The following is a 13,067-nucleotide window of genomic DNA, read 5'->3' on the forward strand; positions in this document are numbered from 1 at the left end:
GATTCATTTACCTTTTCCATTTTTTATAGCATTTGTAGACTTAGACACATATAAAACATTTTTTACAATAAATGTGTGCATTTACATTATAACACACACACAGCTAATACATTACATATAATCACACACCTAATGCTGCACATACACATTCTCAACTGTGCATAACTGGTTCTTTAATTGGATGTAATTTAGAACACAAACTTACAAAATACATTAATTTGGCTCTGATGTGAGGAAAAAGCACAATTAAAGTGTAAAAATGGAATGGTTTATTTTCAAATTCCCAAAGACTCTATATTCCATAGTGTCCGAGTATGTTTTTACATTAGCTGTACATCTTGACATCCACTGTGGTGTTTCACAGGCAAAGAGAAGAGATTCTGGTACAGCAAGAATAACAGAACTCAATTAGAGAATGAAAAAAAAACCTACAACATCACAGGAACTGTTTATCATGGATTTTCCTTGACATGAAATTTTGCCAAACATAAAGTCACTTCCTTAAATAAATGTACACACTGGGTTTTAATCCAGTCCTCCTACTTACTGACAGCTTTACATATAGTATAAGATTAATATGTATTTCACAGTTTCAAAGACATAATTTAAAGTATAAACAAAAGACACAATATATTACCTTTCTATAACATCTTTGCTTGGCTGCAAATTAAAATAAACGAAAAATCGTAATGGAGTTTTACATATTATACAAAGGGTAAATAAAAAGATCAATCTTTATGGAGATTCATGCTCAGTAGCGAAAATCTCTTTGTGATTGTCTTATAGTGCAAATGTAAAAGGACAGAGATCTCAAGAACCACGCTTGATGTGTACTCCAACAAAGTGCCCTTCACCACAACCCTCTTCTAGTACAAGTCAAATCCTGTGGGAAAGTTTTGGGGGACAAGAGACTGAAACGAAACACATCAAAGATCATTTAGCAGAAATCTTTCAAATGAATCCTGTCGGGTTTATCATCCACAGATTTAATACATATACTGGCAAGTGATGGCTTAAAATGACAATCATATTTTGAGGCCTGAGACGGTGACCAACTTTCAGCATGTTTGTTATCTGCTTCCTGTTTTTGTAAGGTGCCTTGATATGGATGTCAGGCTTGCCATCACAAAGCCTAAAATGGTCTAAAAACCTCTGACATCTCTTAAAAAGTCATACATTTTCTTACAAAAAAGTTTGTGTAGGTACAAGTTTTTATCCAATCCAGGTATTTTGGCTGCATGCTGTAGCTTCTTCAAAGTGGATGAAGTCTGTGGAAACTGCTGGCAGCTCTTCTGGATTTGCTTCCTCTGTCTGTGGGAGATGAGGAAATGATGGCTGCAGCAGCCTGGCTCTGTTACCTCTTTCCCATCTCATTCTGTTTGAGAAACTGGATGTTAGCCCTGCTGTCTGCCAGTTCAGGATACTGCTCGATGGGGAGTACGTAATAGCCCTCGTAGCCTGGGACTTTCCCCACTGCTAGGAGCTGCTGCTTCTCGCTCTCGCTCCATGCTCGGCTCACATCTCTGCCCTCCTGTACCTGCTGCTGCTCCATGGCCCAGGCTCGAGCCACCGCCCTCTGCTGAGCTTGCTCCAGCACACGAGCTCGCTCCTTTTCCAGTAGCTCGGCGCCAAGCCCATAACGCACGCTAAACACTAACGCTGGCGTGTGAATCTCCACAGTGACCCCGCGACGCGATCGGCCGCTTACTGTCACGTTGAGGTCGCTCTCCAGTGTCCTGTGCCCACCACTGATCCCTAGGGCCAAGAGGTCACCATCAGGTAGCCCAAGCTTCACAAAGAAGTGCCAGTCACGCCTGTCTATTGTATAGTGAATGCCTTCAAGGTAGATGGCGCCAGTGAGCACCTGTGCAATCTTGCGGCTGCCCTCACTGGCTGCACTTGTCACAGATGCCAAAACGTGACCCTCCCTGATAGCCAGCATCATGCCTTTTCCCACAACAGGTGTGCTGGTGCCGAACCAGTAGCCAGGCTTGTCTCGTTTAATACGCCACTGTTTGTTGAGCTGCCGTCCCTCCAGGGCCATGAAGGCCTTGTTGTGTCGCTCCACTGAATGCTGTACTCCTGTGAACAGCTGCGAACGTCAAAGGGCATATGTTACAGAGAAAATAGACTCAGCTCAATGTTCAAATCATTTCTGCAAGATCAACTGAAGCGCGTGGCATTTATACAGGACTGGTAAAGTAAACATACCTGGGCATTGTCACAGTCCTGGCTGGCAAGCAATTCATACGGAGGGTCAACAAAATATAATGGATGCCTAGGAAACCCAGGTATGATGTTGCTGAGCTGGAAACCAAACATGACCAGCCAGCTTTTCACATCTAGAGAGAGAGCACAGGTAGAGAACAAATAATGTTAGCTGTTTGGCGGCATACTGCGCTATATACAGAATACTGTGCTAATTTTGACAGCGACAAGGAAATGTTAAATGTTTTGAAAATACTGATAATACATGCAAATCTCTCATAATTTGATGTAATTGATCATAATGTCAATATCACAACAATGACTCTGTCTGATACTCTTACCTGTTACATAGTTTTTAACATCAATCATGTCGCTGAGAGGATTATTGTTCTTGAACATGTACAGGTTGAATGGTGCTGGCTCTTTGCTTATCCTTGCCCAGAGTGTGTGGTCAGGTGAGGTCCAGCGGCCTGCTAGTACATCGTAGTCTCTTTGGGTAAAGTGCACTAGCTTGGTGAGAGGGTCATAAAGTCCTCCATGGAAGCCAAGCACAAGCTGGAAGTCTGGGTTGGAGTCATGGTATATCTCCCCGTATGCTGTGTACTGCACCTGCTTCACCATTTGCCCATTGCTGCTAAAGACAGCCAGGGGAGTCCCTGTGTTGTCTGAAGCAATGTAGTACTCGTCTCCGCCATTCACCTCCATGGCGAACAGGTGGCCCTGGAGGTCATAGTAGAAGGAATTGATCTCAGCCCTGGAATGGTTATAGATGTGGCTCACCCGGCTTGGGTGATTCAGGTCAGCATAGAAGTACTGCTGATGGTCACCACTAGATGTGCGACGGGACACGCGGCGCCCTAGGCCATCATAGCGATACTGAACACTCCAACCATCCGCTGTGTGGCTGTAAGCCCTCTCTAGCAGGCCTTTGGAGTTGTACTCAAAGAAGTCCGAGCCCCTCTGGCTGAGGAAACCGTCTTCATCCAGCTTGTATTGCATGTCCCCAAGGCGTGTGATGCGGTCACGCAGGTCGTAGCGCAGCGGTAGAAGCCGGGCACTGTTTCCAGGGTTCAGCAAGTGCAAGTTGCCATTCAGGTCATAGCTATAGCGCCACATGGACCAATCATTGACCTTGACGCCAACAAGTTGGCCATCACCGTCGTACTCGTAACGGTACTGCGTAGTGTTGGCGTAGGGCCCAATTTTAAGCTCACGCTTAATCACACGACCCATGCTGTCATACTGCACAGTCATCCAGTACATAAGAGAACGGAAGATCTCGTACTGCACCTCTTTTATGCGCCCATGAGCATCAAAGTGTTTGCTGAGTGTCATTACAGCTGTGGTGATGATTTGGTTAATATCGTAGTAGATGATGCCAAATTTGCCAAAGTGCTCCACCTTGCCTGAGATCTCATCATAACGGTAAAGATCCACAGGAAGAGGGGTCTCTCCAATCACTGGCTTTATGCTTGCCACCCGGAAGCTGTTGTCGTGGTAGGTGTAATCGAAGCGGGCATTGACCATCCCTTCTTCTGAGAAGCGGTACATCTGCTTGTCCACCAGGGGGCCGAGCTTGCGGTAGCGGATGGTACAGGAGAAGCCACCACTTTGCAAATTCACCATCTTAAGGACCCCAGCTGTTTCGTCAAAGCCAAAGGTAACTGCAGTCGAGTCATATAGTATTTCGGAGAGCTTGGCCAGCTTTCCATACTTATAGAGCACACGACGACCTGTTCCCAGGTAGAAAGTGGCCCGGGGGTGGCCGTCTTCACTGAAGTCATGGATAATGGTGGCGTTGCTTTCAGGTGGGGTATAGGTGTTGCGGATGTAGCCCACAGAGACATGGGTGGACATGGTGTGTCTGGCCATGCTGGGCATGGTGACTGCTGTAAGCCGACCAGAGCTATCGAAGTCAAACACGTACTGCTTCTGACTCTGCTGCAGCAGTAGCACCATGGACTGTGCACAGAGAAACAGAGGAACTTTAATTAATATTTGATGTAAGAGGCCACTAAATTATTAAGTCAGACCATATCACTGCATTTCATGTAAAGAATGATTTACTTTCTGTTACTCTTTAGTAGGTTTCTACTCCCATGGTATACAAATACAGTGTCTATAACCAGACCAATTTAGTCCAAGTGTAAATCACCTTATCAAGATAGCTGAAGCTCCACACCTTCCCATCCACAAAGGTGCGGGATAGGATGCGGCCAAAAGTGTCAAACTCACTCTTCTCGCTCATGCTGCCCCTCTGCAAGCCCACCAAACGGCCCGTGGGTGAGTAGGACACATTGACCAGTGCCAGACTGCTGCTGGGGAGCCAGGTGGCAGGCCGACCCTGAGCGTCGTAAATGATGCGCAGTGTGAACTTACGGTGATCATCGTACACCTTTTCAGTTCTCGTGTTGCGGTCATAATCAATGGACAGCAGATTCCTGCCATGAGCCTGGGGAATTTTTAAAGAATTGCACCAATTTAGTTTGATTATTATTAAAATTGTATTGATTCTACATTTTACATTTTTGCTATAACACTGATATCAGAGCTCTGATTTTCGTCTGATACCCAATGCTAATATGATACAGATGATGTGCAAGTTGTGTTCTTTGTCTAACTGCAAGATATATGTACTGTCAGTCAACCTGAGACATGTTCTTAACATAAAATATGTCAGTGGATTGATGGCATTAGAAAATATGACAATGGCTTTAATGCCAGTATAAGGCCCCGTAGCAAAACTCTGTACATCCCTAAATAGTTCATCAATATTCACAAACATATAGTATTACAGTATACATTATATTCACAATAAAGGCATACAGCAAACTTTGTTCTATATTGTCTAAAAACCAATGCTTACACGCAGCTTTCTTCCAAACACAGTGATTTTGCCTTTGGTCAGCTCTTTCCTCATTCTCCACTCAATAGAGTTGAGGCCACTGTCTGTTGGTAGAGATATGTTGCGCCTCCCGATGGTTGGCGTGACTGAGCCTGCCAGGATATGAGGTTCAGTGTGGAAGCTGAGTCCCATGCCGTTAGCATAGGAGACCCTCAGGGTGCCGTTATAGTACATCTGATAGCTATTCCGAACTTGATCTGTGAGATTGCAACAGGGAGATATTATAGAATTCAATGAGGAATAAGAAACCAAGCTGCGTTTTATTTGGTATAAAGCTTTAGATTGATCTGATTCTACACATCCACTTGGAAATATATCATTCTGGCCAGGTTATGTGTGCAAGAGCTTTGGTTTGGGCTAAAAGCAGCACAAATGCCTTTGGTTCCATTTACACACTGTAATCGCATCAGCCGGCACTCTCTACAGACATGCACACTCAAAATACAATCATTTACGCATTGAAAAGTCATCAGAAACTTTTAAGTACACTGCAGAACATAGTTAGCAAGCACTCGGTATCCAAAGACAGCTCAGAAAAGCCTTCAAACTCATTTATCTTGAGTAAACAACAGAGGCAGATGTTGGCTTTAATAGGAAGGATAGCATAACTAGTGGGGATATTACTGTAAGCGATCCATTGTTTGAGATAGAGCTGAGCTATAATCTTAGCTTTAAGAAAATAAGTGTTTTCCCTGCCGGACACATACACATAAGTGGTTTTATTGTAGTTTATGAAGAGGAGTTACCTCACTACCTGTTGCTTTATTAATGTGCTACAACATAAAATTTGTATAAATGCTTGTGTGCTGTGAAATCATATACTACTCTATGCACTTCTTACCTTGAAGCACAGTATAAGATGCCTCCACTGAGGACAGGTTGGTGATAATAGTGACATCGTCATCCCTGTTTGAGCTCTCCATATCGATGTTGATCGACTGTTCCATCTCACGGTGCAGACTGGTCACCATACCAGTGGGGTAGGACACATTTGTTAAACGACCCTCGCTGTCATAGCTGCAAACAGAAAAAAAAAAAAAAATCAGCTGAAAAGCTAACCAACAGAGCATACTGTATAAATACATAGGTTACAATATTTCAATGTCTTTCACTTTCAAATGGATCAGAGATATTATTATTAATATTATTATACAGAAATACTATCACTTATCACTTTCATATTATTGTAAATGTAACCTTTTATTAGCAGATCTTGTTCTTTGAATGCTAAATATATTTTCAATAAAATTACTTGGGACCTCTAAGGGAGCAGTATTGTACTCCTGACTCTAGATGGCACTAAAACCGTTTAGAAGGAGCGATTTACACTGCACGAATGAAAGCTCATTACAAATGAAAGACCTCATTCTGCTACTTCTGCTGCCATAATAATAAAATAATAATAATAATAATAATAATAATAATAATAATTATTATTATTATTATTACTATTAAAGACGTGGAATATATAACATTTATTAAAACACAATACAATTTGGGTCATTAGCAAATTAGTGTTTGAGATAATAATTAATGTCCTTCATTATCCTTCATTATTAAGACTGTCACTGTTCGAATACTATTAGAATTTTCATAACATTTACGAATGTGTAAGATCTCATGTTTTACTCTTAGACAACTAGGACAAGGCAATTAATGCATGTATTTAATTTTTGTTGTTGTTGTTGCAATCAACCTTATCCTTGATGTAGGAAAAGGGTTTCATATAAATGCATGTCAATTATTGCTTCCACATTCCACACAAAAAAATTGTAATAGCCAAAGTATATGTATAAAAGAGATTACATGTAAGTAGTTAATTTCCAACAGGTTGGAGGAGACTGTGCTGGACTGGACTTTATGGTAAAAGACAAAAAATATTCCTGTGTCGATGAGTTAAAGAAATGTTCGATTTAGATATTTAGCTAAATATCAGCAAAACAAAAACATTACTGTGTGTTAGTAAATAAACACAAATAAATAAACATCTAAGTTTAAATGATAATATTGGGTTATAAAGTGGTTTATATGATGTAAACACAAGGTTTAACACTACAGCTTATGAATGTTCTGTCAATGGCAGTATGTAATTACAACCATATTAATATTCGATTGTATTTGTTTTGTAAGTAATTTAAAACCAATTGCAAATTGTTACTCACTCGTAGAAGTTGGTCCACCCAGTCTCATCGGCTTTCGAGGCGACCAGCTCGGTGTTGGTGGTGTAAGTGAACAGTGCTACCTCCTGGTTGAGGGCAGAAACAGAGCGCAGGTTTCCGCTTGCATCCATACTCAACGTCACCACCTGGTTCTCAGGCAAGAGTACCAGCCGTACCACTCCACCTGCCTCTCTCCTGATCTTCAGAGTGTTGTTGGAGCTATCAGTGATCGATGCAAGTTCTCCATCCATGCCGTAGCTGAAGTTATATAGCGCAAGGCCTGTGACGAGACTGAGCGTTTGCCTGTGCAGACCGTCCTCACTGAACATGTACAGCTCCTGCTCCAATGCTGAACCCAACTCGTACTGACCTGCGGTGTTCAGGACTGGCTGGTTGACGCGCACCAATCGCACACGAATGTTGTTAAGGTCAGCAATGTAGAGTGTGCCATCGGGTGAGACTGCCAGCGAGGCGGGTGTGTTGAGGCTGGCGTCAGCTGCATAGCTGTCATCCCCAGAATAGCAGTTGCAGTTGACGTCGTTCTTACAGTCACACTCGGATGTAGCACCAGCCAACAGTGAGATCTCACCGTCAGCACTGACCTGCCGCACGCGGTTGATTTTCTTCTCATCACTCTCTGCGATGTAGAGCACGCCCGAATGGGAGACAGTAATGGCTGTGGCACTCTCCAGTGCCGAGTGGATGGCCAGCCTGCTCAGGGAGTAGTCGATACCGGGAACCTGGCAGTGCATGGGCCGTCCAGCCACAATACTTACCTGCTGGTTCTCAGTGATTCGCAGGACAACATTGTTCTCTAGAACATACAGTGAGTTGTCCATGGGGTTGATGGCCAGGTCTGTGGGCCACTCCAGACGCACCTGTACACACACACACACAGACAGGAGATCTATCAGTCTGAAGGGTCAGTTCTAGAGCTAGATACAGAGTGATGGCCAGGTTCTTTTCTTTGCAAGAGCAATGCAACAACAAACAAGCAATGCAAGCATCTGGGCCATGAGTAATGTACTTTTGTGTGTCAAATGGGAAAGATGGAGATGGGACTAGTCAGACAGAGACGCAAAAGATGATCATGGAGACAGTGAGGGGGCAAAGATTTGAGAGACAGCAAGGTTGAGAGAGAGAGAGAGAGAGAGAGAGAGATAAAGGGCATTTTCCACACCATAAACTACCAGAGGGTACCGGTTCAGTACCAAATGTTCCACTTTTAAGTCTTTTGGCACAAATGGTATTCAGAGGTAGTGCTAGAAGCATTGCTAATTGGCTCTGCATACCAAATATAATTGCCAAATAATAAAATCACAGAATAGTAATAAAACCAATCCTCAGTTCTGTTGTGATATTTCATTTCTGTACCAGCAAATAAACAACAAAAAAACTGCGTTTATTTCCAGAAAATTTCTTAACTTATTTGTAACATATTTGTAAATATTTGTATTAACAGAAAAACATTCAACAACTGAGACATAAACTGAACAAGTTTCTCAGACATTTGAGGAACAGAAATGGAATAATGAGTCCCCGAACAAAGGGGGGTCAATATCAAACGTAACAGTCAGTATCTGGTGGCCTCCAGCTGCTTTAAATACTACAGTGCATCTCATCCTCTTGGACTGCACCAGATTTGTCAGTTCTTGCTGTGAGATATTACTCCACTCTTCCACCAAGGCATTTGCAATTTCTCCATCACGTCTGGGGGGACACATGGTTACATGTAATTTTCCACTGCAAGGATGATCAGCTGTCCTTCCTGTCTCCCTGTAGCACTGTCTTAGGCGTCTTACATTAGAGACATTGCAGTTTATTGCTCTGGCCACATCTGCAGTCCTCATGCCTCCCTGCAGCAGGCCTATGGCATGTTCACGCAGGTGAGCAGGAATCCTAGACATCTTTCTTCTGGTGTTTTTCAGAGTCAGTAGAAAGGTCTCTTTAGTGTCCAAGTTATTTTAACTCTGACCTTAATTACCTACCACCTATAAACTGTTAGCGTCTTAAGGACTGTTCCACAGGTGCATGTGCAGTGATTGTTTATGGTTCATTGAACAAGCATGAAAAACTTTGATTAAACCCTTTCCAATAAAGATCTGTAAAGCTTATTTGGATTTTACAAAATTATCTTTAAAAAACAGTCTCTTTTTTTGCTGAGGATAAATGTGCACAAAGAACAAAAGTTGTTTTGTTTTCATATGCTTCTAGCGCACTGATTGAATCAGTACCATAATATGTCATTTTAATATTCTCATGATGCCGATTTTATCTTCCGAAGCCCTTCCTCCATATTAAACCGTACTGATGTTGCCATCACTTTAACTGTCATCAGCTGTAAGGATATATTTATAAGGATAAATTCATACATTTAAAATCTATATTGTGAATTTATATGTTTCTGTAAAGCTGCTTTGTGACAATGTCCATTGTTAAAAGTGCTATACAAATAAAATTGAACTGAACTGAATCAGCAGTCATCTGTCATGTTTGTGGGAAATTCTAAACAGAATCCTCAGGTTTGTTTATTTCCAGTTTGGGACAGTTCCTATTTTGGAAATTGTAGTGGTAAATTGCTCATAAATAAAGAGATAGAGTAGAAAAGCAGAGAGGAGTATACACTGACCTGGCTGACGTCCATGCTGGTGTCACAGCTGAGAGGCCTGACTGCTGTCAAATCATTGGTTTTTATCAGAGTGGAAATGACGCCATTCTGATCCACCTTACGGATCATGGTGGCGTCCACAAAATACATGAGCCCGTTCTTATCCACAGCAATGCCTGCAGGTGAGATAATAATCACAGATAATAATAAAATATTTGCTGATATGCCTTTTCACAACGTTCATCACTAACAGGCTTGCAAACAAATTCATGTTCTATTTACTGCAAAGGAAGGTTCAGCCAAACATTGCTGACAGTCTTCATAAGTTAAACACCTGAACTGACAGCTCTGTTGAAATACAGATTAGCATTCTCAGCTTGTCTCATAATGTCTAAACATGCTGATGAGCTGTCCTCCAAAGACTAGCAAGACTGATTTGAAGCATCTCAGATTCTCCTTGCAGAGCAAAATCTGTGCACTGAATAAAAACGGCACAACTAAAACACAAAATCAAATGAAATATTTGTCTAAAGACACAGACAAAAGGAACGAAATAGATATTTGTGTCTACCAATGCCAGGTACCTCTCGAAGGTACTACTAAAAAAGAATAATTAGCTAACATTATAGAAAGAAATGCTGGTCTGTCTGTAACGGTACACACCATTACTTATTTCATCTTTGTGTATACTGAATACAAATGCAAATGTATCAAAATAAAACACATTTACTGCAACTAAAACTGTTTCGATATTAAATTTAGCATTTAAAAAAATAAAATTCTATCATTTTAAAGCCTCCAAAAGTAAAATATATTTACATTTTCTTAAATGTAAGAAAGAGAATATTTTACAGCAGAAGTTATGAAATTATGTTATAGGCAGAAAAATAAAATTTTGGTTAAAACCCAATTTTTTGAAAATAATTTTTTTTTCTTCCAGAATTCAGCCACAATCTGGTGTGTTTTTGCAGGCCTCCTAACAAATGTCAATCTACTGGTATATGTTCCATAGAATCATAATGCGAGATCAAAATAGCTTTACCATGGAGAATTCAATCTAGATAAACAGAGAGAGTTGCTTGTCAAAAAAGTCCCCTCTCAAAAAGTAACACTACTTATTTCTCCTGAGCGAATCACTTGATGGAGTGCCCACAATTCAATCCCTGATTAAACACCGTGATATCTATACCTTTTCAGTGTTAGTGAGTAGAACAGAGAGTGGAGCTCACCTCTGGGGCTCATCAGCGTGGCCTCCACGGCTTTGCCCCCATCTCCACATCGTGCCTCGTCAAAGGGCACACACTGCTCGCCTGTGCCTGCCACTACCTGAGCGTTATCCATGAGTGGGCGGACACCACTCAGCGAGCGCACACGGTAGATCTGTCTGGAATTGGTGTCTGACAGGAACAGAGCTCCTGAGACTGGATCCACTGCCAGGTAGTACTTATGGCTCGGGCTGTTGCTATGGAAATGTGGGAAACAGAAGGAATTTGTCTTAATAGTCTTGGGCTAAGAGCACAGTCACCTTGGTGAGCATGATAAAATGTTAAAAGCTCATCTGAGCAGAGTAATGAGAGTTCTAAAATAAGCTATAAAAAAGACATCACTTTGATAGGAATGCAAAATGGAAAGAAAGAGCAGATTAATAGAGAAAAAGGATGTGGAAATCCCTGCTACTGGAAACTTTTCAGTATTAAAGGTACAATTCATGATTATTAAAAATAGTTTGAACAAATAATTCCATAATAAATAGCCTAAATATTCTCATTTGGAATATTGCTTTTCAATGCATCTGGTTAGTTTCTTTATTTCGAGCTTTTGTTTACTCTTTTTCTGGCCCAGAAAAAGGGGCAGTGTTTTAATTATAATCTCTGCATCTCAGGCCACCAGACCGAGAGTTCTTAAATTCACAGACTGCCACATATTTTAAAACTAAACTGAATGGTTTGTGAGGTCATATGTCACTTACCTGTGTCTCAGATCTTTATTTCTTCAATGTCAAGTCATAAACACAAAGAGGAGAAAGAAAGGGACATATTAAAACTCAGAAATCAGACAGAAAATATATTTTTTTAAAAGCACCACAACACGTGTCTTACCTCAGCTCCAGAATGGCCGTGGTGTTGAGGGAAGGGTACACCCTCCTGACGAAGTTGAGGTCGCCCACATACAGGTTGCCCTCTCCATCGCATGCGAGGGCCACGGGCGCCAGCAGCTTGTTGCCCTCGGCCAGGCCGCTGCAGCTGGGGCAGGAGATGCTGCGCCGACGCCCATTTCCCATGATGCTGCTGATGACTGGAGGCTGCTGCTCAGATATGAACACATTCTCCCCAGAGCCCTTATGAAGGATACCTGAGAGACACAAATGAAGAGAATGGCATGCACTCATTAGCATTTACAATAATACAAGCTTCTATTTTTTTTTACATACAAATGCCAAGTGGAAATTCTGACATTAGCAGGAGCATTACTGAAAGATGCATTTCATTAACTCCTATTTATAATCATGTTAAAATTAGCCTTCTTCACTAACATCCTTTTCATAATAATAAAAAAATGCACAAATAATGATCAGAAAATAACTTATTTGGTGAGTAAGTAAGGAATTAAACACTGTGGTGTGCCATGACAGTGTGTTTACCACCCCAAAGTTTTCCAATAAAAGCATGCCACAAAGTGTTTCATTTTACCAAGGATTAGATTTTTGTTTTTTGCTATTTAAAGAATGTCACGTTTTATTAATTTGTAGTTGCATTTAATGGCATGGAACGTTCATATAGTCACTTACATTATAGCAGTTACTACGTTATAGCAGCTATACACCCCTCACCAGCCTTTTTCATTCCCTTTCTTGTCAATAAGATAAACCAAAACGCAGCTTGTCATGTTACCAAGAAACCACAAAGCCCTCCGTCTCTAAAACTTTCCCATGTTAGAAAACATAAAACTTACAACTTTACCTCTGACACTGGAGTCTCCTTCCATAAATTCTAAATAACCATCTCCTCACAGGAAACTTCTCCATATCAATAATTACACACATTTTTTAAATTATGTTTGCAGAGTCTGCAACACAAGTGCCTGTATAATTGCTACTATTAGAAAAAGAACATTAATATAAACCACATGGCTGTAACTACTGTCAGAACTGCTGTTATCGAAAATTAATCAACACTTTCTTAATAGA

The 13,067-nt window shown here is 41.3% G+C and overlaps 1 protein-coding gene across 2 annotated transcripts in view; it reads right to left on the reverse strand.

Moving 5' to 3' along the window:
• Window positions 1–148: 148 nt before the first annotated feature.
• The window catches only part of tenm2b (teneurin transmembrane protein 2b), a 345,071-nt gene continuing 332,152 nt past the window's right edge, over window positions 149–13,067 (reverse strand). For both annotated transcript variants that reach the window (XM_017493324.3, XM_017493325.3), the window contains 11 exons: window positions 11,980–12,232; window positions 11,850–11,870; window positions 11,110–11,342; window positions 9,902–10,056; window positions 7,276–8,150; window positions 5,955–6,130; window positions 5,075–5,310; window positions 4,364–4,660; window positions 2,550–4,170; window positions 2,212–2,342; window positions 149–2,092 (listed from right to left, as the gene is read on the reverse strand). In XM_017493324.3, the coding sequence (XP_017348813.2) occupies window positions 1,355–2,092; window positions 2,212–2,342; window positions 2,550–4,170; window positions 4,364–4,660; window positions 5,075–5,310; window positions 5,955–6,130; window positions 7,276–8,150; window positions 9,902–10,056; window positions 11,110–11,342; window positions 11,850–11,870; window positions 11,980–12,232 (4,736 nt within the window). In that variant the 3' untranslated portion in view covers window positions 149–1,354. The remainder of the gene's footprint in view (window positions 2,093–2,211; window positions 2,343–2,549; window positions 4,171–4,363; window positions 4,661–5,074; window positions 5,311–5,954; window positions 6,131–7,275; window positions 8,151–9,901; window positions 10,057–11,109; window positions 11,343–11,849; window positions 11,871–11,979; window positions 12,233–13,067) is intronic.

This window comes from Ictalurus punctatus, chromosome 18 (genome assembly GCF_001660625.3).
Source record: "Ictalurus punctatus breed USDA103 chromosome 18, Coco_2.0, whole genome shotgun sequence".
Taxonomy (NCBI): Eukaryota; Metazoa; Chordata; class Actinopteri; order Siluriformes; family Ictaluridae; genus Ictalurus; species Ictalurus punctatus.